Raw genomic sequence first — 25599 nt, 5'->3', positions numbered from 1 at the left:
GAAACTACAACTACTGGCACTACAAAACCTGCAACCACTAAAATAACTACAGAAAAAGTCTCCACAACACCATACATAGAGACACCTACTCCTACGATGGAGACTGAAAAATCCACAACAATAATTACACCAAAACCTACAACGCCTCATGTAGAAACTACAACTACTGGCACTACAAAACCTGTAACCACAAAAATAATTACAGAAAACGTCTCCACAACACCTCACATAGAGACACCTACTCCTACGATGGAGACTGAAAAACCCACAACAATAATTACAACAAAACCTACAACGTCTCATGTAGAAACTACAACTACAGGCACTACAAAACTGGCAACCACTAAAATAACTACAGAAAAAGTCTCCACAACACCATACATAGAGACACCTACTCCTACGATGGAGACTGAAAAATCCACAACAATAATTACACCAAAACCTACAACGCCTCATGTAGAAACTACAACTACTGGCACTAAAAAACCTGAAACCACAACAATAATTACAGAAAACGTCTCCACAACACCTCACATAGAGACACCTACCCCAACAATGGAAACTGAAAAGTCCACACCAATAATTACACCAAAACCTACAACGCCTCATGTAGAAACTACAACTACTGGCACTACAAAACCTGCAACCACTAAAAAAACTACAGAAAAAGTCTCCACAACACCATACATAGAAACACCTACTCCTACGGTGGAGACTGAAAAATCCACACTAATAATTACGCCAAAACCTACAACGCCTCATGTAGAAACTACAACTGCTGGCACTACAAAACCTGCAACCACAAAAATAATTACAGAAAAAGTCTCCACAACACCTTACATAGAAACACCTACCCCAAGAAGAGAGACTGAAACATCCACAGTCACAACAGCTCAAACTGAAAGTACTACCACCACACCCGAAACATCTACTGCATCACCCAGTGACTGCTATATTTGCAAGTGGTCAAATTGGATTAACAATGACTACCCCGAACACAACAGAGATGGAGATTATGAAAGATTAGCAAACATTTCTGATCCAGATTTGAGTGTTTGTAGAAAACCCCTACAAATACAATGCAGATCCAAAATTTTTAAAGATGTGCCTTTAAAAGATTTAAATCAAAATGTAATCTGCAGCCCTACAGATGGACTAATCTGTCATAATAAGGATCAAACACCTCCACAATGTTATGATTATGAAATTCGGATAAAATGTTGCACTTACAATTTACATTGTGTGTCTAGCACAACAACAATTAATTCAGAAACACCAACCACAACACCAGGCACAACACCTTACATAGAAACACCTACACCAACAACGGAGACTGAAAAGTCCACACCAATAAATACACCAAAACCGACAACGCCTCAAGTAGAAACTACAACTACTGGCACTACAAAACCTGAAACGACAACAATAAATACAGAAAACGTCTCCACAACACCTCTCATAGAGACACATACCCCAACAATAGAGACTGAGAGAACCACAACAATGTTTAAAGAAACATCCTCAACACCTCATATACAAATTGTAACCTACACCACTAAAAAACCAGAAACTGGACCTGTAATAGGCACACCAACTACAACACCTCATATAGAGACACCTACACCAACAAGAGAGACTGAAAAATCCACACCAATAATTACACCAAAACCTACAACGCCTCATGTAGAAACTACAACTACTGGCACTACAAAACCTATAACCACAAAAATAATTACAGAAAACGTCTCCACAACACCTCACATAGAGACACCTACACCAACAATGGAGACTGGAAAACCCACAACAATAATTACACCAAAACCTACAACGCCTCATGTAGAAACTACAACTACTGGCACTACAAAACCTGCAACCACTAAAATAACTACAGAAAAAGTCTCCACAACACCATACATAGAGACACCTACTCCTACGATGGAGACTGGAAAACCCACAACAATAATTACACCAAAACCTACAACGCCTCATGTAGAAACTACAACTACTGGCACTACAAAACCGGCAACCACTAAAATAACTACAGAAAAAGTCTCCACAACACCATACATAGAGACACCTACTCCTACGATGGAGACTGAAAAATCCACAACAATAATTACACCAAAACCTACAACGCCTCATGTAGAAACTACAACTACTGGCACTACAAAACCTGTAACCACAAAAATAATTACAGAAAACGTCTCCACAACACCTCACATAGAGACACCTACTCCTACGATGGAGACTGAAAAACCCACAACAATAATTACAACAAAACCTACAACGTCTCATGTAGAAACTACAACTACAGGCACTACAAAACTGGCAACCACTAAAATAACTACAGAAAAAGTCTCCACAACACCATACATAGAGACACCTACTCCTACGATGGAGACTGAAAAATCCACAACAATAATTACACCAAAACCTACAACGCCTCATGTAGAAACTACAACTACTGGCACTAAAAAACCTGAAACCACAACAATAATTACAGAAAACGTCTCCACAACACCTCACATAGAGACACCTACCCCAACAATGGAAACTGAAAAGTCCACACCAATAATTACACCAAAACCTACAACGCCTCATGTAGAAACTACAACTACTGGCACTACAAAACCTGCAACCACTAAAAAAACTACAGAAAAAGTCTCCACAACACCATACATAGAAACACCTACTCCTACGGTGGAGACTGAAAAATCCACACTAATAATTACGCCAAAACCTACAACGCCTCATGTAGAAACTACAACTGCTGGCACTACAAAACCTGCAACCACAAAATAATTACAGAAAAAGTCTCCACAACACCTTACATAGAAACACCTACCCCAAGAAGAGAGACTGAAACATCCACAGTCACAACAGCTCAAACTGAAAGTACTACCACCACACCCGAAACATCTACTGCATCACCCAGTGACTGCTATATTTGCAAGTGGTCAAATTGGATTAACAATGACTACCCCGAACACAACAGAGATGGAGATTATGAAAGATTAGCAAACATTTCTGATCCAGATTTGAGTGTTTGTAGAAAACCCCTACAAATACAATGCAGATCCAAAATTTTTAAAGACGTGCCTTTAAAAGATTTAAATCAAAATGTAATCTGCAGCCCTACAGATGGACTAATCTGTCATAATAAGGATCAAACACCTCCACAATGTTATGATTATGAAATTCGGATAAAATGTTGCACTTACAATTTAAATTGTGTGTCTAGCACAACAACAACAACTCATTCAGAAACACCAACCACAACACCAGGCACAACACCTTACATAGAAAGACCTACACCAACAACGGAGACTGAAAAGTCCACACCAATAAATACACCAAAACGTACAACGCATCAAGTAGAAACTACAACTACTGGCACTACAAAACCTGAAACCACAACCATAATTACAGAAAACGTCTCCACAACACCTCATATAGAGACACGTACCCCAACAATAGAGACTGAGAGAACCACAACAATGTTTAAAGAAACATCCTCAACACCTCATATACAAATTGTAACCTACACCACTAAAAAACCAGAAACTGGACCTGTAATAGGCACACCAACTACAACACCTCATATAGAGACACCTACCCCAACAATGGAGACTGGGAAACCCACAACAATAATTATAACAAAACCTACAACGCCTCATGTAGAAACTACAACTACTGGCACTACAAAACCTGTTACCACAAAAATAACTACAGAAAACGTCTCCACAACACCTCACATAGAGACACATATCCCAACAATGGAGACTGAAAAACCCACAACAATAATTACAACAAAACCTACAACGTCTCATGTAGAAACTACAACTACAGGCACTACAAAACCGGCAACCACTAAAATAACTACAGAAAAAGTCTCCACAACACCATACATAGAGACACCTACTCCTACGATGGAGACTGAAAAATCCACAACAATAAATACACCAAAACCTACAACGCCTCATGTAGAAACTACAACTACTGGCAATACAAAACCTGAAACCACAACAATAATTACAGAAAACGTCTCCACAACACCTCACATAGAGACACCTACCACAACAATGGAGACTGGAAAACCCACAACAATAATTACATCAAAACCTACAACGCCGCATGTAGAAACTACAACTACTGGCACTACAAAACCTGCAACCACTAAAATAACTACAGAAAAAGTCTCCACAACACCATACATAGAGACACCTACTCCTACGATGGAGACTGAAAAATCAACAACAATAATTACACCAAAACCTACAACGCCTCATGTAGAAACTACAACTACTGGCACTACAAAACCTGTAACCACAAAAATAATTACAGAAAACGTCTCCACAACACCTCACATAGTGACACTTACCCCAACAATGGAGACTGAAAAGTCCACACCAATAAACACACCAAAACCTACAACGCCTCATGTAGGAACCACAACTACTGGCACTACAAAACCTGCAACCACTAAAATAACTACAGAGAAAGTCTCCACAACACCATACATAAAGACACCTACTCCTACGATGGAGACTGAAAAACCCACAACAATAATTACAACAAAACCTACAACGTCTCATGTAGAAACTACAACTACAGGGACTACAAAACCGGCAACCACTAAAATAACTACAGAAAAAGTCTCCACAACACCATACATAGAGACACCTACTCCTACGATGGAGACTGAAAAATCCACAACAATAATTACACCAAAACCTACAACGCCTCATGTAGAAACTACAACTACTGGCACTACAAAACCTGTAACCACAAAAATAATTACAGAAAACGTCTCCACAACACCTCACATAGTGACACTTACCCCAACAATGGAGACTGAAAAGTCCACACCAATAAACACACCAAAACCTACAACGCCTCATGTAGGAACCACAACTACTGGCACTACAAAACCTGCAACCACTAAAATAACTACAGAGAAAGTCTCCACAACACCATACATAAAGACACCTACTCCTACGATGGAGACTGAAAAACCCACAACAATAATTACAACAAAACCTACAACGTCTCATGTAGAAACTACAACTACAGGGACTACAAAACCGGCAACCACTAAAATAACTACAGAAAAAGTCTCCACAACACCATACATAGAGACACCTACTCCTACGATGGAGACTGAAAAATCCACAACAATAATTACACCAAAACCTACAACGCCTCATGTAGAAACTACAACTACTGGCACTACAAAACCTGAAACCACCACCACCATAATTACAGAAAAAGTCTCCACAACACCTCACATAGAGACACCTACCCCAACAATGGAGACTGGAAAACCCACAACAATAATTACAACAAAACCTACAACGCCTCATGTAGAAACTACAACTACTGGCACTACAAAACCTGTAACCACAAAAATAATTACAGAAACCGTCTCCACAACACCTCACATAGCGACTCCTACCCCAACAATGCAGACTGAAAAGTCCACACCAATAAATACACCAAAACCTACAACGCCTCATGTAGAAACTACAACTACTGGCACTACAAAACCTGAAACCACCACCACCATAATTACAGAAAACGTCTCCACAACACCTCACATAGAGACACCTACTCCTACGATGGAGACTGAAAAATCCACAACAATAATTACACCAAAACCTACAACGCCTCATGTGGAAACTACAACTACTGGCACTACAAAACCTGTAACCACAAAAATAATTACAGAAACCGTCTCCACAACACCTCACATAGCGACTCCTACCCCAACAATGGAGACTGAAAAGTCCACACCAATAAATACACCAAAACCTACAACGCCTCATGTAGAAACTACAACTACTGGCACTACAAAACCTGCAACCACTAAAATAACTACAGAAAAAGTCTCCACAACACCATACATAGAGACACCTACTCCTACGATGGAGACTGAAAAATCCACAACAATAATTACACCAAAACCTACAACGCCTCATGTAGAAACTACAACTACTGGCACTACAAAACCTGTAACCACAAAAATAATTACAGAAAACTTCTCCACAACACCTCACATAGTGACACTTACCCCAACAATGGAGACTGAAAAGTCCACACCAATAAACACACCAAAACCTACAACGCCTCATGTAGGAACCACAACTACTGGCACTACAAAACCTGCAACCACTAAAATAACTACAGAAAAAGTCTCCACAACACCATACATAGAGACACCTACTCCTACGATGGAGACTGAAAAACCCACAACAATAATTACAACAAAACCTACAACGTCTCATGTAGAAACTACAACTACAGGCACTACAAAACCGGCAACCACTAAAATAACTACAGAAAAAGTCTCCACAACACCATACATAGAGACACCTACTCCTACGATGGAGACTGAAAAATCCACAACAATAAACACACCAAAACCTACAACGCCTCATGTAGAAACTACAACTACTGGCACTACAAAACCTGTAACCACAAAAATAATTACAGAAAACGTCTCCACAACACCTCACATAGTGACACTTACCCCAACAATGGAGACTGAAAAGTCCACACCAATAAACACACCAAAACCTACAACGCCTCATGTAGGAACCACAACTACTGGCACTACAAAACCTGCAACCACTAAAATAACTACAGAAAAAGTCTCCACAACACCATACATAGAGACACCTATTCCTACGATGGAGACTGAAAAACCCACAACAATAATTACAACAAAACCTACGTCTCATGTGGAAACTACAACTACTGGCACTACAAAACCTGTAACCACAAAAATAATTACAGAAATCGTCTCCACAACACCTCACATAGCAACTCCTACCCCAACAATGGAGACTGAAAAGTCCACACCAATAAATACACCAAAACCTACAACGCCTCATGTAGAAACTACAACTACTGGCACTACAAAACCTGAAACCACAAAAATAACTACAGAAAAGGTCTCCACAACACCTCACATAGAGACACCTACCCCAACAATAGAGACTGAGAGAACCACAACAGTGTTTAAAGAAACATCCACAACACCTCATATACAAATTGTAACCTACACCACTAAAAAACCAGAGACTGGACCTGTAATAGGCACACCAACTACAACACCTCACATAGAGACACCTACACCAACAAGAGAGACTGAAAAATCCACACCAATAATTACAACAAAACCTGGAAGTCACTCAACTACTCCGATAATAACAGAGAAGCACAGTGTTAAAACTACACCTGGCAGAACAACTTTGTGCTCTTGCAAATACATGAATCAGATTTTCTCACCTGGTAAGCTTTGCACTTTTTTCATCATTCATTGTTGCTATACTTGATATCTATTTATATAGACATTTACGACTTGTAAATAAATTTTAAATAACAGACACTCATATTTTGATAAGGCACTGGTGACATTCAGATCCTGTGGTTCTGAGAGCAGAGGGGAAGGGGAATAATTGTAAAAGGGGGGTTGATATTGGAGGATGGGAACAGGGGAGGTTCATGCTGCCCCCACAAAATGCCACTCCGGGCTGTTGCCCATGTCGCCCATATGAGAAAGTGCCAACGTACTGAAACTTTAACCTAGTTTTACTCCTTTATTTATTAGCAGAACAAATACAGATCTGTGATTCTTGAGAATAGGGACAAAACAGGTCCTATGGATAAAGCACAAAATTTGAATAAAATATACACAAAACATATTTTTTTCAAATATGTGACTAAACTAACCTGGGTCATGTGAGCACAACAATGTATATTTTCCAGGTATTTGCTGAATATTTTTTTAATTTTAAACATTGTAGTCGGAGGATGATGCCTGTAAAAGCCCTTGTCCAGGAGCAGAACTCAATACAATAGTTTGAAACAATTAAAGAAATACTAAAATTATATATTATGACCTAGGTTTAAGTATAAGTAGTCATATAAATAATTATAAAGGTATCAATAAATTGAATTAAAAATCATTTTTATATATTTTCCAACTCCATTGAAATTTGTCCCTAGTTTTTGTCAACACCGTCAGAAATTAAAAGAATGTAAAAAATCAGGCATTATTGGGGGGCACCAGAACTTCTGAGGACCCATGACTACTTTCTGTCTCTTCCTTTGCTAAGAGGACTAGTTAGCTCTTGTTATTCTTTAGTTTTTTCTTCTTTTTATTCCTAAGTTATTTGTCACAACCATGATGTGTCAACACCATAACTGACAATTTACAAAACTTTGATGAAATTTTGTGAAGTAAAAGCTTAATTTTGGTTAAATGTAAAGAGTTCATGGACCTGATGAGCTACAATATGTCCTCCTTCAGAATAACTTCATATAAATTGAGGTAGTTTGGCATTTTGTCAACTCCGTCAGATGTCAACTCCATCAGTTTTTGACGTTCTTTCAGTGAAATTGTTGTCAAATCTCACTTAAATGTGCAATTAATTCATTTTAATTTATTTTACATAAATTGCATTACTACACATGTATCAAGTTTTTCATTTTACTCACTAGTTTGTCACCACCTTCAGTTCTGTGTCAATTCCGTCATGCAGTGTCAACTCCGCCAGATGGACTTTTTGTTGTTTTTGTTTTAAATCATATTTATTTTTGTTTTTGAGAAGCATTCTGTACGATGAGTAAAAATATCACTAACAGGGTCATTAAAATGTATTTTTTATTTATTTTTGTCAAATGGTGATGACAACGTTCTAGGTCAGGTTGATTAAAAATGTAATTTTTTTTAAAAAATGTTGCAACTGGGAGCCTGTACCTTAGCATCTTTACTAAGGTACCTTAGTATGTTTTGTACTAAGGTACAAAACATTATTTGTCATAATTGCATACATAAGGTTGAGAAATAACAAAAAAAAAGTTATGGGAAAACCCATTTTGTCCCTATTCGCAAGAATCACTGTCCAAATGATGCTTATTTTGCAATAATAGTCTTACTTGATTGAACTGTTGATGAAATATTCTATTTTGTTCTATTAAGAAAATAATGTATCAACAGTTTCCATATTTTTCTGACATAATTTATTTATTATATATCAAACTTTTCTTTAAACTGTAAATTAGGTGCCTTCATGTACAACAAGACTGATGGAGGTGGCTATTGTTTCACTGCATACTGCAGTTTGAACTGTAGTGTTGAAAAGCATGCCAGACCGTGTCACACAACAATTCCACCAACTCTTCCAACTACCCCAAAGAAGGCTAAACCTACAACACCTGCTATGAAAGACTGCCCATTTCTTACACCACCGAGAAAGGTAACCAACTTTATACAATGTCTGCACTTAAAATAGTGTTTATTTAAAAAGAAGACTTATCACTCAGGGCAGTTTAATGTGAAGCAGCTGAGTAGATCTGTAAAATTACAGCCACAAGACAAAAAAACACCTACAAAAGCTACATTCAGATATAGCACTAAGACCTATTCTGAGTGATTTGGTCATCTTTGGACAGCATTAAAAACTCAAGGACACTTAAATCAGATCATTTTGATGGGTGAACTGAATCCAAACTATCTTGGTCCACATCATATGTTATTACCCAGATGTCTCTCCTTGTTGAAAAATATGTTATATAAACAGTGTTGTAGCCAAATACCACTAAGGAGACTGGGAATAAAACAGTTTTTAATATTTGCAAAGAAGAAAAAACTGAATATCAAAATCAAGAGCAGTCCATGCCTGGCCTCTCATTGTGGTAAAGATGCAACCAAAGGTTTGGCATCAACAACCTTCTTTAAGTAGTCTGTCATCAGATCAGAGTTCTCAAAAGAACGTGTTTCCTCATTCCTGTGCTGTCACAAAATGTATCACTGTATACATAATGCGTTAACATATTTATACATCTTGAACCTTTTAACATTTTGTCACATTGCAACAACAAACCTCGATGTTTTGCATTGGATTTTTATGTAATGGATCTTCACAAAGTTATGCAACACGGCAAAGTGTAAAGCAAAACCTAAGTAAAAGTAAAATCCTTTACAAAGAATTGCCTTTAGAGGTCATCTAATGAGTAAAATATCCACCTTGTTGGCCACAAAGGTTTGTTAGAGAACATCAGTAATCATATACACTAAGGAACACACCAGAGAGATGAGGGACAAAGTTGCTAATAGCTTTGCAGCAGATTTAAGATTCAAAGCTTCGAACAACTCTCAGAGCACATTTAGCATCAACAAAAAGGGTTGATTCTTCTACCTCCTGGTAAACCAGACTAGTCTTTAGAGATGCACGCAATTTTGAGATACCATAAATGTCTAATTTATGCCCCTTTAATGGAATTTATACAAGTACTACAAAGGTATTCAGCACCGACCCAATGGTTACATTGCTTCAAACCATGCTTTAAGATTTATAAACATTGCCTGTGTTTTTAAAAGTCATTTACAAATTTCAAACAATTCTCAGAGATGTGAGAATCCCAAATAGATACAGAATTCCAACAGGAACCAATTTGTCCAGTCTATTCAGACTTAAATGAGTTGGGCAACTTTAATTTCCTTGTGCTTGTTGGCAAATGTTAGCAAAAAGCTTCCTACATTTACTGCAGCAAGCAAAAAATATTTGCTTGTTTACAATCTCTTATTTTGATTAAATTGCCTTTAATGGCTTGTCCACCATGATGAACTCTTTAAAAATCTGTAAACAAGCATTCAAATTAAAGCCAATATAATTTTGTGTATTTGTATTCTACAATTTGAATATATGCCAGTGAAGAGTTTAAATATAAAGACAGTGGTTGTATATTGCTGAACGTATTTCTTTCACAGAATGGAGAATCCTGGAGTTCAGACAAATGCACCAAGAGCAGTTGTGAGAATGGAAAAGAGGTCAATACATATGTATCATGTAAACCAGCACCCATACCAGCTTGTGACAACGGTTTTGAACCTGATAAGGTTTATGATGAAGGAGGCTGCTGTTTTCAATATGAGTGCAAATGTGAGTTTGATGGAAAAAAGTTCACACAGCTACAGATAGCTACATGCAATTTTTTGTGATTAAACAAAATTTAATGTTAATATACTGTTTTCAGGTCTTTGTACGGGCTGGGGAGATCCCCATTACAAAACATTTGATGGCCAATACTACAGTTTCCAGCACAACTGCACATACGTCTTGGTCAAAGAGATAATTCCCAAATACAATTTAAGAATTCTTATTGACAATGAAAACTGTGATGCTTCTGGAACTGTGACGTGCCCCAAAGCTTTGATTGTATATTACAAAAACTATGAAGTAATTCTTACACAGACAAGAATCCCAAAAACTCAGAATTTGGTACGTATGGCTATCTCTAACCTTCTCCAAATATGTTTGTACTACATAAATGTAATCAAGGTTTTTTCACTTGTCTTTCATGTTTTAGATATATGTTAATGGAAAGAAAGTGACTCCAACCTACTCAAATAAGGACTTCATTATTACAAGCACAGGGATTCAGATGGTTCTTAAAATCCCAGATATAGAAGGCGTTGTTTCATTCACTGGGCTTCTGTTCAGTATTGACTTGCCATTTTCACGTTTCCACAACAACACAGAAGGACAGTGTGGTAAGCAACCCCATAACATGTGACAAACAAAAAATAAATGGTGATTCTTATCATCTTAGTAGGTAGAAAAATATAATGGGACTGTATAGTAAAAAATTTATAATAGCATTTTGTTAGCAATGGATAAATCACTACCTCTCCCAAAGAAAACTTTATAGCTTTGTAGCTTTATGCAAGAAATACAGTAACTAGAGGGAAAACCCTAGCTTCACAATACCACAATGAAGAAAACAGCCAACATACAGTCGATACAAAAGTCTCCTCACCCCTCAGAGCTAAAAATGTAAAAATGAAAAAAAAATCATGGAGTCTTGAATACCAAGATTACACTTCAAATAAATAGCATGAATATTTGCATTAGGGATGTTGGAAATCTTTTCTATTTGTGAATTTGTAATCTATTTCCTATGGATGTTTCTTCTTTTTAACAAGGCTACTGCGACAATAATAAGAACAATGACTGCAGGTTACCAAATGGTCAAATCCATCCATTATGCTCTGAGATGGCATTTGAATGGCATGTAAGTGATAAGAAAAAACCATACTGTGAGTCGATGCCTACTCGACCTCCTCCAACAATAGGGCCACCGAAACCACCATGCAAACCTGCCCTCTGTGAAATCATAAACCACGAGTGAGAATTTACAAAATAAGTTGAACATGTGATAAATTTTTTCTGTAAACCCAATTTAACTTGTTTTATGTTCATTCTTACAATAAGGATGTTTAAGGAGTGCCACAAAAAAATTGCACCCAGTTCATATTATGAATCTTGTAAATTTGACGTTTGCCACATGCCAAATTCCCCCGTGGGCTGCACCAGTCTGGCGGCATATGCCATGATGTGTGCCAAGTCATCTGTCTGCATAGACTGGAGGAACCTGACTAAAGGAGAGTGTGGTAAGATGGTTTTGCTTCTGTAGAACTTAATTTCCCTTCAAATGGGATTTTCCATGCATGTTATTGTTAATGTAATCCTGTACACTTCTTTTTGTTGCAGACTACAAATGTCCACCAAATAAAGTATACAAGGCCTGTGGGCCAAGTATTGTTGAAACGTGCAATACAGGGTAAGGGCACTGCTTTTGCAGTTTAATTGACAACTGACAAGCAACAATGGAAGGACATTTTTTGCATTTTAGGATGCCTGTCTGCCTAACATTGACTATGCAAGCTAACAAACCTAACCAATTTACTTGTCTTTTATTATAATCAGAATGTAATACTGACAAGTGAATTCTCAAATGCACATTTGCTTCAAACCATTCTCAAACTCACATTGACAAAGAACTTTCTATCCATCGTGGCTGCCAACAGTTTTTATCAACACGTACCAACAAAAAATATTTGAGAATAAAGTATCACATACAGGTTAAATATTTTCAAATTGTCATTAAGAACAAAATTCAAGGACTTTGAAGAAACTATCTAACCAATCGATAATCATTCACTTTGCAGTTTCCAAGTCAAGAATTACCCCCACAATGTATTAGATGGCACCAGGAGTGGTGTAATTTGGTTTCTGAAGTGTCCTGTAATCAGTCAAAACCAGAGAAAAGCTAAGCACAGATGATGTCTTGAAGGTGATTTAAACAGCACTACCAGCCTGTGATAGAGCGAAATCTGGCTTCCTTCATATCTGAAACCTCACATATCCCCCTGAACGAAATAAAAAAAAAACTACATGTTGAAATGATACATTTTCAAAGTCAGTTTATCTATTGTTACGCCAACCAGTTTGTTATATCACCAACCGATATTAAATTGACACGTAACTGTGGTCCCAAACACAGGTTATAGTTAGCAGTTATACTGCAAAAGAGAGCAGTTTTCTGAAAGGCATTCATGTACCATAAAGAGTCATCTCAGTGATTGCTATTGTTCCTGGTGTATTTATGTTTGACAAAGTGTTTAAAGCAACATGGTGTCAAGTGAATCAGTGGTAACATTTAAGTAAGAATCCTTGGAAATTTTTATTGATTATTTGGTTTATTTCCTAATGTTTTTCATTGTTTTTGACAAGTTGGAAGCTGAAATTTAACTGTCATTTGTTTTACATTCAGATACAACAATAAACTCAAACAGCAGTGTGCAGGGCAAGAAGATACTTGCAATGAATTAGTGGAGGGATGTTTCTGCCTTGAGGGGAAGATGTTGTTTGATGCAGGCTCCGATACCTGTGTCTCATCCTGTGAGAATAGTTTTTGTTCTTTGCCAGAACAATGAACAATGTATTTTTGTTTAATATTCAATTAAACCGTTTTTATTGTTTATTAAGGTTGCACTGGACCTGCTGGTGAACCAAAACAGGTATATATTCTCATAAATTGTTTATTTTTTATCAGTTTGTCTGTTCCTGTAGAGTCATTTTTTTCCTAATATTAACAGATTGGTGACACATGGAAAAGCGGCTGCCAGCAATGCAAGTGTGACAAAGATTCTCTGAGTGTTATGTGTGAGCCTCTAGTTTGCCCGATACCAGAACCAATACAGTGCACAGAGGATGGCGAGGTGTTGGTAAACCAAACGGTTGACTGCTGTCAGAAACTGACATGTGGTAAGCACTTTTAGTTAGTAGAACTGCATTGATGACACAACATGTCTTAGAATAATAATCTAAATCAACTAACTGACATACACCATGTTTACCAACAGAGTGTGACAAAAATCGCTGTTCATCACCAACACAAAGTTGTGAACGTGGCTTTGAGTTAACTGTCAAAGTTTCCAATGAAAGCTGCTGCCCGGTCTTCACCTGTGGTACGTTTCTTAACATCACTACTCATTATTTATTACTGATAATAGTAACGATTATTCTATTGACTACTTCTGATTTCAACTCGTCAATTACTGTGAATACCTCACACTGTTTAATTCAGCTTTCCATCATTACCTCTTTCCCATGTTAACTTCCTCTTGCGAAACAACCCAGCAGTTTTTCAAATGCAAAAGCTAATCTTAATATCAGCATAACCCCGTTTACTTTCTCACGTAGAACCAAAAGGTGTATGCGTCTACAATGACACAGAGTACAAGGTAAGAACTGTTTTTTTGCTATTTTAATATTTAGTATCTCATGTATATAAATACTTTTCATTGTGTTTCCCACAGCCAGGTACAAACTTTTCCAAGAACCCATGTGAGCACTGCCACTGCACCAACAAACAGGATCCAAAGACTAAGCTGAACACTGTAGAGTGTCAGCAAATACAGTGTAACATCATTTGTAAAGAGGTAATTAGATTATGTTAATGTCAGATAAGTTGTATATTGGATAGAAATATTTTACATAATAAAAAATGTTACTCATAAGGCCAGATAAGTAACTTACAAATTTATTTTCTAAATATTTAAAGTTGATGCTCTAAGTATGTGCATCGATTTGGTTTTGGCACTAATTGTAATGGGTTTATACTGGCTCAACATTTCTTAGTTTTTTCAAATCAAACTCTTTAATTTAGATGATTATTTCTGACAAAATGGTACAACTATCCAGTTCAATCAATTTTGATGCATGTTAGAGTTGCAGTAGAATAGATGTTATTTTATATCTTATTGTCAGATAACATTCCTTAGTTGCAGTAGAATAGATGTTATTTTATATCTTATTGTCAGATAACATTCCTTTACTAGAACTAGGAGTTGTTAAAATTACATCTAAAATTACATAAAAGTTTCCAGTTAGAAACTTCTTACTCTGTACATTTTTGATAGGGTTACATGCATGTGGATCAGCCTGGAGAATGCTGCGGAACATGTAAACAGACGCACTGCATTTTTGATGTCCCTGGTTTGAACTCGCCAGTTGTTCTTAAGGTGATTAAAGTACAATACAATGCTTGCAACCTTCATCTCAGTTGTAAGTCACATTGTGACTACACTAACCATACTCTTTTACGCATTTTCACAGCCTTCACAGTTGTTTTCACCACCAAACGACAACTGCAGCCAATATGATTGCCAGAAGGTGAAGGATGAATTCCTGGTTATCAGAAACCAAACTATGTGTCCTGCATTTGATCCAGAAAACTGTGTTCCAGTGAGTATTGAGTGCCTTAAAGAAAGTTAATGTCATTGTTTTGCTTAACAATAAGTTGGCTTAATTGAAGCTTTAAAAATAACCATTTTAATTTGTAAAACAGTAATAGCAATAAAATGAGTTCAGGCATGTGAGGCGGGTCAACATTATTCTTTAACAAACATGAGGCACTGCACACTTCCAACACAGAAGTGTGACATCAGTGATCACTGTCAGACGTGTAATTTTTTTATGTGTTTCAGGGAACAGAAACAAGTGACATGAATGGATGCTGCAGAACCTGTAAGTGTCGGGTCATGAACTTGCAAAATACAATAGTTTCAAAAGATGTTAGTTTACAAAAATGTCAGCCTCCATTTGCATCTTACAAATGGACTATAAATACATCTTTATTTTTCATTTTAAAGTACTTTTAGGCTATAAATTACTTATTTCCTTTGCTTTCTGCAGTCGAATATGTCAACTGAGGATAAAGAGGATGTAAATACTTAGAACTGTGTCAAACAGAATAAAAGCCTAGAAAAGTAGAACATTTTAGACAAGAAACAAAAATGTTACAACAGATGGATGCTTTAGGTAGTCCATTATGTTTTCCCTGCAAATGTGTGTTTCTAAAACTAACTATTTGTGGTTCACAGGTACACCTCGCTACAACTGTGAGCTTCACAAGAACACCACCAAACTGTACGTAAAGAACTGCGAGTCAGTTGAGCCAGTGGAGATCACCTCCTGTGGGGGAACCTGTGACTCATCCTCATCTATGTAAGATTTGTCAAACATTTAACAACAGATTATGCAGCAGAATCCACTAAAATAAATATATATGTTGACATGGATGTCTCTGTCTTTATTTACAGGTACTCAGTGGAGACCAACAGTCTCATGCATTCTTGTACCTGCTGTCAAGAGGTTGCTACCAGCATGAAAGAGGTGTTGATGAAGTGTTCAGATGGCAGCAGAGTGAAACAGGCATACATTTCAATTGAAAAGTGTGGCTGCCAAGCTGCTAAATGCAAAGAGTGGGGCAACCCACTCTTTGGGTTGCCCCAAAGAGTGGGGCAACCGATTAAGGCAAACAAGGGAACCGATTAAGGCAAACAAGGGAAATTTAAACTCTTTAGGGGAAACAGATACTTGCTTACAAACTCTATGGGTGCTTTCATGCTTTGAAATACGCAGCTCTGTGGATCGAACTGATCCAAAAATATTTTTAAAAGCACGCGCTTATCTGGTAATTTTCTGTATGGTGAAATGGCTTTGAAATGTATGTTAATCTTTTGAGTAATAGTAAATGCTTTATCTGCTGTTTCAAACTTCTGTCTTTCGTTCAATAAATTTCTAATGCATCATTGATCTGAGTGTTTTTTTTTTACTATGCTGAATGTTTAACCCTTAGAACAATGCAATAGTTTTTGAATTTTATTGCAAAAACAGCATTTTAATTGTCTGTTTTCAGTTGGTTATTATTACTATTCAGTTTGTGATAATTTGCTAAAACTGCATGATCATAACATGTGGAGGGAGAATTAAATACTTTTACTTTATACATTCCTAAAAGTATTTTCTCCTTGGGGAGCTTAAATATTTAAATGAAACTAACTAAAATGACCATACTTATTTACAGTTATTTGGTTTGGCAACTGTTTTGCTATGTCAAGATAACAAGATCTCTTTTATGTTTCTGAAAAATCCCCATTTATTAACTTGCAGCATATTTTCAGTGTAAAGAGAGTGGGTTTTCACTAAATAAAGAGACAAAATATATGCTTTTTTTTCCTTCCTTCCAGTAAATAAAAAAGCAGTTGTGAACAAAAGGTGCCAACTATTAACTTACCCACTGACTTAAGTAAGAAGTAGTTGTAAGCTTTTGACCACTTACTAATTACAAATCTGTCATATATATTGCTGCAAAATGTATGAAAATCTAGATTTTCTTTCCATTTTGGGAACAGAGGTCATAAAAAAAAATTGAATTTGCAATTGCATTATTCAACCAGAGTTTGGTATCTTTGACTGAAATGATTCGATGCAAACTGTTAACAATTTAGACTGGCATAAATATAAGTTTGAGAAGATATTTCACTAACTATGACAGAGATAACACTTAAGAAAACCCTGAGTTTTTTTAGATAGGAAATGATAAAGATTTAGCGTATCTAAATCTATTTGTCTTTCTCTAACAATAAAATAGTGAAATTAATAAATTATTTAAAATGATGAAATTAAGTCTGTAAAGGCAAAAACACCTGGAACACTGGACCTTACATAGGCAGCGTCTAGTATTTCACGTTTGTGAAGAAAGCCTTTTGTAAGGTAAGACGGTTGAGATTCGTGACAGTGCTTCTGCAAAATAATTAATATTTTGTGGGTCCTTTAATAAAACATATTAAAACAGAGCAAAGAACTTCCAGTGACAATAGTGTTTATTGTGTCTTCTTGTTCTCTAAATGGTCCAGCAGAAAGAAAATAACAGCTTGTGTACAAACAGGAAGTCTAATTTTTACGTTAACCATGTTAGACTTGGTTTTAAAAAGCTTGGCCTCCATGCATTGAAGTTACTCGGAATGGGTAAATTATCAAGAAATTTAACTAAAGTAAGAATACCAATACTCATAATAATTCAAAGTGAAACTTACGATGTAGTAAGTTTTTACATTTTCCCCCCCAAAAACGACGTTAGTGAAGTAAATATAACAGTAAAAGAAGCTAGCTCCTACTTACCTCTGGAAAAATGGGTTACTTTTCTCAAAACCCCAAATGGCTGCAATTAACTAGAAACATAACTTTATTCCTAATTATTTATCTCTGAACATAGCAACATGAAATATCTTTTATGGAACATGTTGCTACGTTGTTTGAAGTTGCAACAAAACATAACGGCTAAATAATATGCTGTTCTTTGGTTCTACCTCTGTGTGGCGCTGTTACGTTGGAGTCTTCTGTGGGGGAAGTTTGCTGTGTGGAACTGTTTGTTGGCAGTTATGTATCTGACTCGGAATCTTTTCGGTGTAACACGTCGTCTATCAGTTATGTCGCCCGGCGCTGGAGTCAGATCGTTCTCTGTTAGAGTAGTTTAAATTAATCTTAAAATTGTTCAGTCTGCAGTGCTGTTAGCCTGAAATATATCTTTCCGACATTATGTGTTCCGTTAGAAGGACGTAATCGTTGCTGTATTGATTTATTTTAAGGTAAAGTAAGTTTGCTGCCGACTTCAGCCTGAAGCATTTTCTTCCTTTCTGTTAGCTAACGTCAGTCTGGTTAGCTGCTCTAAGGAGATGAAACTGTACATTTTGCAGAGGATATGTTAACTGTAAGGTGAAGAACGCATATATTTAGGCTTTTATAATTTGTTTGACAGAAATGTTTTTGCTTATATCTTAAGCACACAGTTAAGTAGTGAAATCTTCAGGCTTCCGATATGCTTATAGTCTCTTTGTGGGTCTTTGTTAATAAATTGTTCTTTATAAGCTTTTTTCCCCCCACACTTTTGTTTATGTGTCCCCTTAAACATTGGCTTTCCGTTCTACCAGTTACCTGTTTGGGCCATGGCATCTCTGTCAGAGGAGGTCCTGCTGGTGGTGAAGAAAGTCCGTCAGAGGAAGCAGGATGGCACACTCTACCTGATGGCTGAAAGAATAGCCTGGGGTCCAGAAGGCAAAGACCGCTTCACTGTCAGCCACCCGTATTCAGACATCCGCTGTGAGTCCCCGCTGAACTAAAAACAAAAGCCCTGCGTGTTTGTGTTGATTTCAAAATGCACTTTACTGTGTCGTGTGCAGGTCAGAAGATCAGTCCTGATGGTAAAGCCAAGATTCAGCTCCAACTGGTCCTTCACACCGGAGACAGTACCACATTCCACTTTGCCAATGAGAGCACCGCACTTAAAGACCGAGATGCTGCCAAGGAGCTGCTGCAGCAGCTACTGCCAAAGTTCAAGAAGAAGGCCAACAAGGAGCTGGAGGAGAAAAACAGGTAAGAATCCTTGTCTGATTTCGGACTGATCACGTTCATCTAGCAGGATTCTCTTAATGTTTCATCCTAGCATTCAAGGAGAATAACTCTTAAACATTTATCAATAGGAGACCCCGTGCTAAAGCTTTTGTTCAATCATAATTGCACTGTATTGGAGAAACGTTATTGCATTGTTGTTTAAGATTGCAATGATGGTATTGTTTTTTAATCCCTCTAAAATCATGGTGTCAGCATCATTTTCAGCAATCTTGAACATCTCAATTACTAAAATGTATGTCAGCTTTGGGCATCAAAGGCAGTAATTGTCAGAATTATGTGGATGTATATAAATTTTATATTTGCAAAACAGAAATTTGTTTCATACTTTAAGTCAATTTTGGTCGATGACAATCAGAAGCCTTAAATAGCTTTTGAACATGTTGCAGAAGACAAAATTATTCATAAGATATTTATTTTCATCCCAAGAATTTAACAACTATAACTAAATAGTGTTCATATGGGAAATGTTTAAATCTGAATCATTTTTGTCTGATCAAAATAGAACAGACTCTTGACTTTATGATATAACAGCAGTCCATTAATCTTATGTAATATTAATTTAAGAGTGAATTCAGGTTATTGCTCCGCAGCTTTGTGTGGGAGCTCACTGCTTACCTCCAGTGTTTGCTGCTGCTCCGGCAGGATGCTTCAGGAAGATCCGGTGCTTTTCCAACTGTACAAAGATCTTGTGGTGAGCCAAGTGATCAGTGCTGAGGAATTTTGGGCCAACCGGTTAGGAGGCGTGAATAATGGGGAACCTGCACCTTACAACAACAAACAGGAAGTTGGAATATCTGGAGCATTTCTGGTGAGTACATCTAATATGATCCACAACTACTTTATGCTTTCTTATGATAGTTTTGAGTCGCAAAAAAAAAAAACTGCTGCACTTGAAAGGGCTTCATGTTTTTGCTCTACAGGCGGACATCAGACCACAGACTGATGGCTGCAATGGCTTGAGATATAATCTGACTGCGGACATTATCGAGTCCATATTTAGAACATACCCTGCAGGTAAACAAAAACGGTGTCCTGTAAAAGTATCCACACTACTTGAATTTTTCTTATTTTGTCTTTTTACAATCATAAACTTCAATTTTAACTTATTAGGATTTAATGTGTTAGACCAAAATAATGATACAGAAGGAAAGGATTATCAATATTCTTGACAAATAAAAACCTGAAAGGTGTAGCATTCATTTGTAATCAGCTCCATTGATTTGGTGATTTGCACAACCACCTTTCATTACTGTTAAGGTTGCAAGTTCTTTTCAAGCAGGTTCAGACATGTAGAGACAGAATTTTGTTTTTTTGTAAAATAACTCAGACCCGGATTGATTGAAGTGGCTGCAATTTTCAAGTCTTGGTCCAGATTCTCAGTTGTATTTTGGACTGAATTTTGACCGGGTTATTCTAACAAATGAATACACTTGTGTAAACAGATCTATAGCTCTGGCTCTATATTTAAGGTTAAAGTTGTTTTCCTCCTGGAAGGTGAACCTCCACCCTGGTTTAAAGTGTTTTGCAGCCTGTTAGCAGGTTTTCTTCCATAGCATGACCACTGCATGTTGTTGCCACCATCATGTTTCATGGGAGGGACGGTGTGTTCAGGGTCAGGATTAATACTGAGGTTAGATTACATTACAAACAGGTTGACTCTGTTTACAAATGACGTGACTTCTCAACTCAGTTAGTTACACTAGATTTTACTTATGGGTTAAAGTGCATTCAACCCTGAATATAAATCCATCTCACACTTTTCAGACTTTAAAATGTGCAAAAAATTAACAAAAAAAACCCTATCAACCTAAAAGTAGCTTCTTGTTTCTAAACCTGTCTTGCAGTGAAGCAGAAGTATAGTGAAAATGTGCCTCATAACCTGACGGAGAAGGAGTTCTGGACACGCTTTTTCCAGTCTCATTATTTCCACAGAGACCGCATCAACACAGGTTCACAGGATATTTTCTCAGAATGTGCCAAGCAGGATGAGAAAGGTAGCTGTTGACCATTCACACCGAAAGTGCAAGTATATATTTTCCTGTGCAAAGTGAACCATATTTAATAATAATGTTATACTGTTTTCCTAACATGCAGGGTTAAAATCTCTGGTGACCCAAGGAGTGAAGAACCCGTTGGTTGACCTTTTGTCACTGGAGGATAAAACATTAGACGAGGTGAGAAAAGTCAGCTGCAGTAATGAGAAAAACGTCCTGTGTATTAACTTGTAACTTTCTTTCTATGCTCACCTTAAAAACAACTTTTTATTGTGAAACAGGGTTATGGAATAAGCAAAGCCCTACCTTCAACCTCAAATGCAAACAAGTCAGTGAAAGAGAGTAGCAACTCTGCCATTATAAAGCGATTCAACCATCACAGCGCGATGGTGCTGGCAGCAGGCTCACGCAAGGGGTAAACATCAACATTTCAAACAAATCAAATACGCTTGCTCTCCTGTCATCTCCTTTCTGCTAACTTTACTCTGGTTTTAAAGAGATCTTCCCACCGACCAAGCCAGTGAGACCAGCAGCACAGACGGCAACTCCAGAGATTCTGATTTCTTTCAACCTCCACTGAAGAAGGTATGACGCCTCTATAAACTTCTTATCTATTTTTTGTCCCACAGTGATTGTCACTATGAAATGATTCGTTTTCTTGGCTATTTTTTAGGTGAAACTACAAGAAGCCATAGAATATGAGGATCTGCAAAGGGAAAATACTCCTAAGACAGTGGCGTTAAATCTGAAGAAGTCTGACAGGTAAAGTCTGTTTGCTTTGTCTGTTTTAATCCGTTTTAAACAGGTTGGATTATAACCTGAAATTGAAAGATGTATGGACATGGATGAGAAGGAAGTTACGTCTACTACCTCATCAGTAAGGCAGCATGGGGAAAAACTATACTTTTTTTGCTTTTTTCCCCTCAGTAAATAAAAATATTGTAATTTCTAAAAATGTTACTTTTAGAATTATTTATTTTTAAATTACTTCTTTTACCTTTGATGTTCAAGATCACAACTTGACTTTAAAAAAACATTAAACAGATAAATGCACAAAAAACAAATCACAAGGCCATCCCTCTTAGATTGGGGTTTTAAACCAGGTCTGGTTTAGATTACAAACATGGCAGTAAAATTTTTATTATATTGAATTTTTATAAACAGAATTAAGCTGCCAGGGATTCCAAACTAAACTTTAAAGGATCGGTATTAGATGTACAATGAGCTTGTGCCAATAGTTTCAAAACCGACTTGATCTAAATTGTCTTCAAATGCTGCCCTTTATCACACTACTGAGCTGAAATTTGTGGAACATATCAAAAACAAAAATCTTACAAGACAAATGTTTTGTACCAAAATGGCAGAAATTTTAGTACAAAACTTCAAATTTAGATCTTTACATCTGTTTAAGTTTTATAATTTCAAGACAGGTGTGGTCTCTGTACTTTTTATAGTTTTCAAAATTTGGTGCAAAAAAATCTTCACTTTTACTAAGATAAGATTTATCCAACTGACTTATTATAGTTGTTTTATGTCTGTGATAAACAAGTGAGTTCACCAACCAGGAGGGATATTACTGCTAACGATTAATTAATATAGACTATCTGTATGTTTTACAAATGCTGATTAATATGCTTATCGGTGAGTCCTGGGAGTTAATATTCATCGCTCTCGCTTCTTTCTCAGGTACGCTCATGGTCCTGTTCCACTTCAGTCCCAGCAGTACACAACCAGCCAAGACATCATCAACTCCGTCAGCTACATCCAGCAGGAGATGGCCAATTACAAACCCAACCTAACTCGGGTCAGATTATGTTTTATATTTCTGGATATTTGTCACACATTTTGTTGCTAAATTGAAAATCACTCTCCCCACATCTTTACAAGGCATTTTAACACATTACCCAAATTGCATCAGGTGCTTGCACTTACGACTAACCTCACATATCATGTTGTTTATGTTTTTGCTGCAATTGAACCAAACTTTGCAGAAGACTGGTTTATGTATTTAACAGAAAAAAAGGGATGTTACACTGTTCTAACAGGTTTACTTGTCATCTGCTGACATTTTCTTTTGTACCAGGTAATGAACATAATATGTAAAAATTTTAATTTAATTTGTTTCATGAGGTCCCTCAGCTCGTGGGAACCTCTGAGGCACAGAGTCACTTTATATATGCAGAAAGACTCTTCTGGAAATAAATAAAACAACATGAAAATAAAATCTCCACTTACTATAATTTTTATTTACAAAATCCCTCTAAGATAAATCCAATAACGATCTTAATCCAAAAAAGGATCAACAGCATAGAAATGTTCCCATTTCAGATGATTTACCTTTTATGTGATCAAAATATGGGATTTGAAACGAAAGACAAAAATATAATTGAGCTTAGAACTGCCATTCGAGATCATTTGCAATTTCCTGTATGTTTAGGATGTTTCAAAGCGTCTTTGAAACCACAGAACATGAAGTAACAGAATCTGTGTTGCTGTACAAATATTCAGGTGTTGTCCAGCACCGCAGCGACCTCTGCCATAGCAGCGCTCTCTCCAGGAGGCGTTCTTATGCAATCTGTGGGACAGCAATCCATAAATCGTAAGTATTAGATTTGATTTAAAAGGTTATTTCATAAGGCAAAGAGATGAAGTCACTCTCCTGCTTCATTTATGGGGTTTTTCTTTCCAGAAATGGTACCCACCGACATCCAAGGAGAGCTGAAGCACCTTTACATTGCTGCAGGGGAGTTATTGAGACACTTTTGGTCCTGTTTTCCCGTAAACACACCATTTTTGGAGGAAAAGGTGACTGATATTGATTTGTTTAAATTCTATATGCTCATGATTTCTGCTGTCTAATTTGAAATTTCTTTGGACTTTCTATTTGTATATTTATGCCATACAGGTGACAAAAATGAAGACAAACCTGGAGAGATTTCAAATGACCAAGCTTCGTCCTTTCCAGGAGAAAGTCCAACGTCAGTACTTGAGTACAAATGTGAGTCACAGACATATTTTTTGTGACACAGGGGCTTTTTTTTACCCAGTAATAATTAAATTCAAAATGTGTCTATACTGTGAAAGAAATCTTGGCTATCTGTGAGATAGCCTGTACACATAAATCTCAAATAAAACTAAGAAAAAATGCTTAAATTAAAACTCTCTGATGTTCCAACAGCTTACAGGGCACCTGGAGGACATGTTTCAGACGGCCTATAGCAAGTTTCATATTTGGCAAACCCGCAGGATGATGAGGAAAACCTGACCTGGGAATTTTGTTTGTCAAAGAGAAGACGAGAAAGACTTTTAATGTTTAGAAGAAAGACTTGGGAAGATCCTCTATGCCATGAGAAGACCCAGTGGAACATAGTTCACAAGGGCTCACTGAGGATATAGAGGGATGCTGCTGCAGCCAAAAGTGTTAAACGGAGTATAACTGCATCTCAGTCACAGATAACTAGTAGTTTCATTGTTTTCTTTGTGTTTCCTTAATTGTTGAGAGAACTCTGCTTGTAACGGGTTAGCAGCAGGACTTTGAAAGCGGTGTAATATGACCAAACTTCAGCTGGAAGTCGGACAAAAGGCTCCCACGACAACACACTGAGACGAGATGCGGAGGATGGCTGTCGTGCACACGGCAGAGAAAACATACTTTTACACACAAAGAAACCCCATAAAATTGGGGTGAAGTGAACGTATTAAAGAAAATCTGGAGCAAGAAGGCGCGTAAACAAAGCAATACTGTTAAGACAATTCACACTTGAGTGCATTAGTGTGTGTGACTCAGTGGAAATTGTCTCTGGTTTCTAATGTCTGCACTGAAGACAAAAAAAAAAAAAAACAGAATTAAAGTGAAGTATTTGTTCATGCCAGTGTCTTCTCCAAACGGAGTGCTTCATTCTGTTTCTTCAGCTGCAGCTTGTAGTTTCTGTATTACACATGTAAAAAGCAGTAATTTATCTGTCTGAGAGGAGTTTGTCTACAGCCATGGTTCT

General features: G+C 37.0%; 3 protein-coding genes across 5 annotated transcripts in view; 2 read left to right on the top strand and 1 right to left on the bottom strand.

Annotated features, from left to right (window-relative positions):
• LOC103466485 (uncharacterized) overlaps positions 1-16952 on the top strand; it is a 29363-nt gene extending 12411 nt beyond the window's left edge. The window contains exons 31-51 of the mRNA XM_081608493.1: positions 182-2797; positions 6034-6270; positions 6424-7293; positions 9070-9263; positions 10778-10949; positions 11044-11288; positions 11377-11560; positions 11993-12194; positions 12282-12460; positions 12561-12630; positions 13624-13751; positions 13839-13870; positions 13949-14117; positions 14216-14320; positions 14556-14596; positions 14672-14794; positions 15275-15376; positions 15471-15599; positions 15842-15881; positions 16238-16361; positions 16457-16952. Of these exons, the coding sequence (XP_081464619.1) occupies positions 182-2797; positions 6034-6270; positions 6424-7293; positions 9070-9263; positions 10778-10949; positions 11044-11288; positions 11377-11560; positions 11993-12194; positions 12282-12460; positions 12561-12630; positions 13624-13751; positions 13839-13870; positions 13949-14117; positions 14216-14320; positions 14556-14596; positions 14672-14794; positions 15275-15376; positions 15471-15599; positions 15842-15881; positions 16238-16361; positions 16457-16691 (6197 nt within the window). The 3' untranslated portion in view covers positions 16692-16952. The remainder of the gene's footprint in view (positions 1-181; positions 2798-6033; positions 6271-6423; positions 7294-9069; positions 9264-10777; positions 10950-11043; positions 11289-11376; positions 11561-11992; positions 12195-12281; positions 12461-12560; positions 12631-13623; positions 13752-13838; positions 13871-13948; positions 14118-14215; positions 14321-14555; positions 14597-14671; positions 14795-15274; positions 15377-15470; positions 15600-15841; positions 15882-16237; positions 16362-16456) is intronic.
• Positions 1-18388, bottom strand: part of saal1 (serum amyloid A-like 1) — a 121642-nt gene extending 103254 nt beyond the window's left edge. For 2 of the 3 annotated variants that reach the window (XM_008412078.3, XM_081608249.1), the window contains exon 1: positions 18321-18388. The gene's annotated coding sequence lies outside the window, so the exon portion shown is untranslated. The remainder of the gene's footprint in view (positions 1-18320) is intronic. The other variant, XM_081608248.1, reaches the window with a different exon arrangement.
• Positions 18389-18599: 211 nt separating this feature from the next.
• Positions 18600-25471, top strand: gtf2h1 (general transcription factor IIH, polypeptide 1). The gene is made up of 15 exons (XM_008412079.3): positions 18600-18787; positions 19130-19298; positions 19379-19571; positions 20253-20418; positions 20531-20624; positions 21455-21604; positions 21705-21784; positions 21886-22019; positions 22102-22189; positions 22278-22366; positions 23291-23408; positions 24113-24203; positions 24294-24409; positions 24510-24602; positions 24783-25471. Exons 2-15 carry the CDS (start codon positions 19145-19147, stop codon positions 24867-24869), a joined length of 1653 nt encoding a protein of 550 aa, XP_008410301.1. The 5' UTR covers positions 18600-18787; positions 19130-19144; the 3' UTR covers positions 24870-25471.
• The last annotated feature ends 128 nt before the right edge of the window (positions 25472-25599 follow it).

This window comes from Poecilia reticulata, chromosome 6, assembly GCF_904066995.2.
Source record: "Poecilia reticulata chromosome 6, P_reticulata-male-v2, whole genome shotgun sequence".
NCBI classification, from domain to species: Eukaryota; Metazoa; Chordata; class Actinopteri; order Cyprinodontiformes; family Poeciliidae; genus Poecilia; species Poecilia reticulata.
Note: the sequence above shows the minus strand (reverse complement) of the source record. Positions and strands in the feature narration are given on the sequence as shown.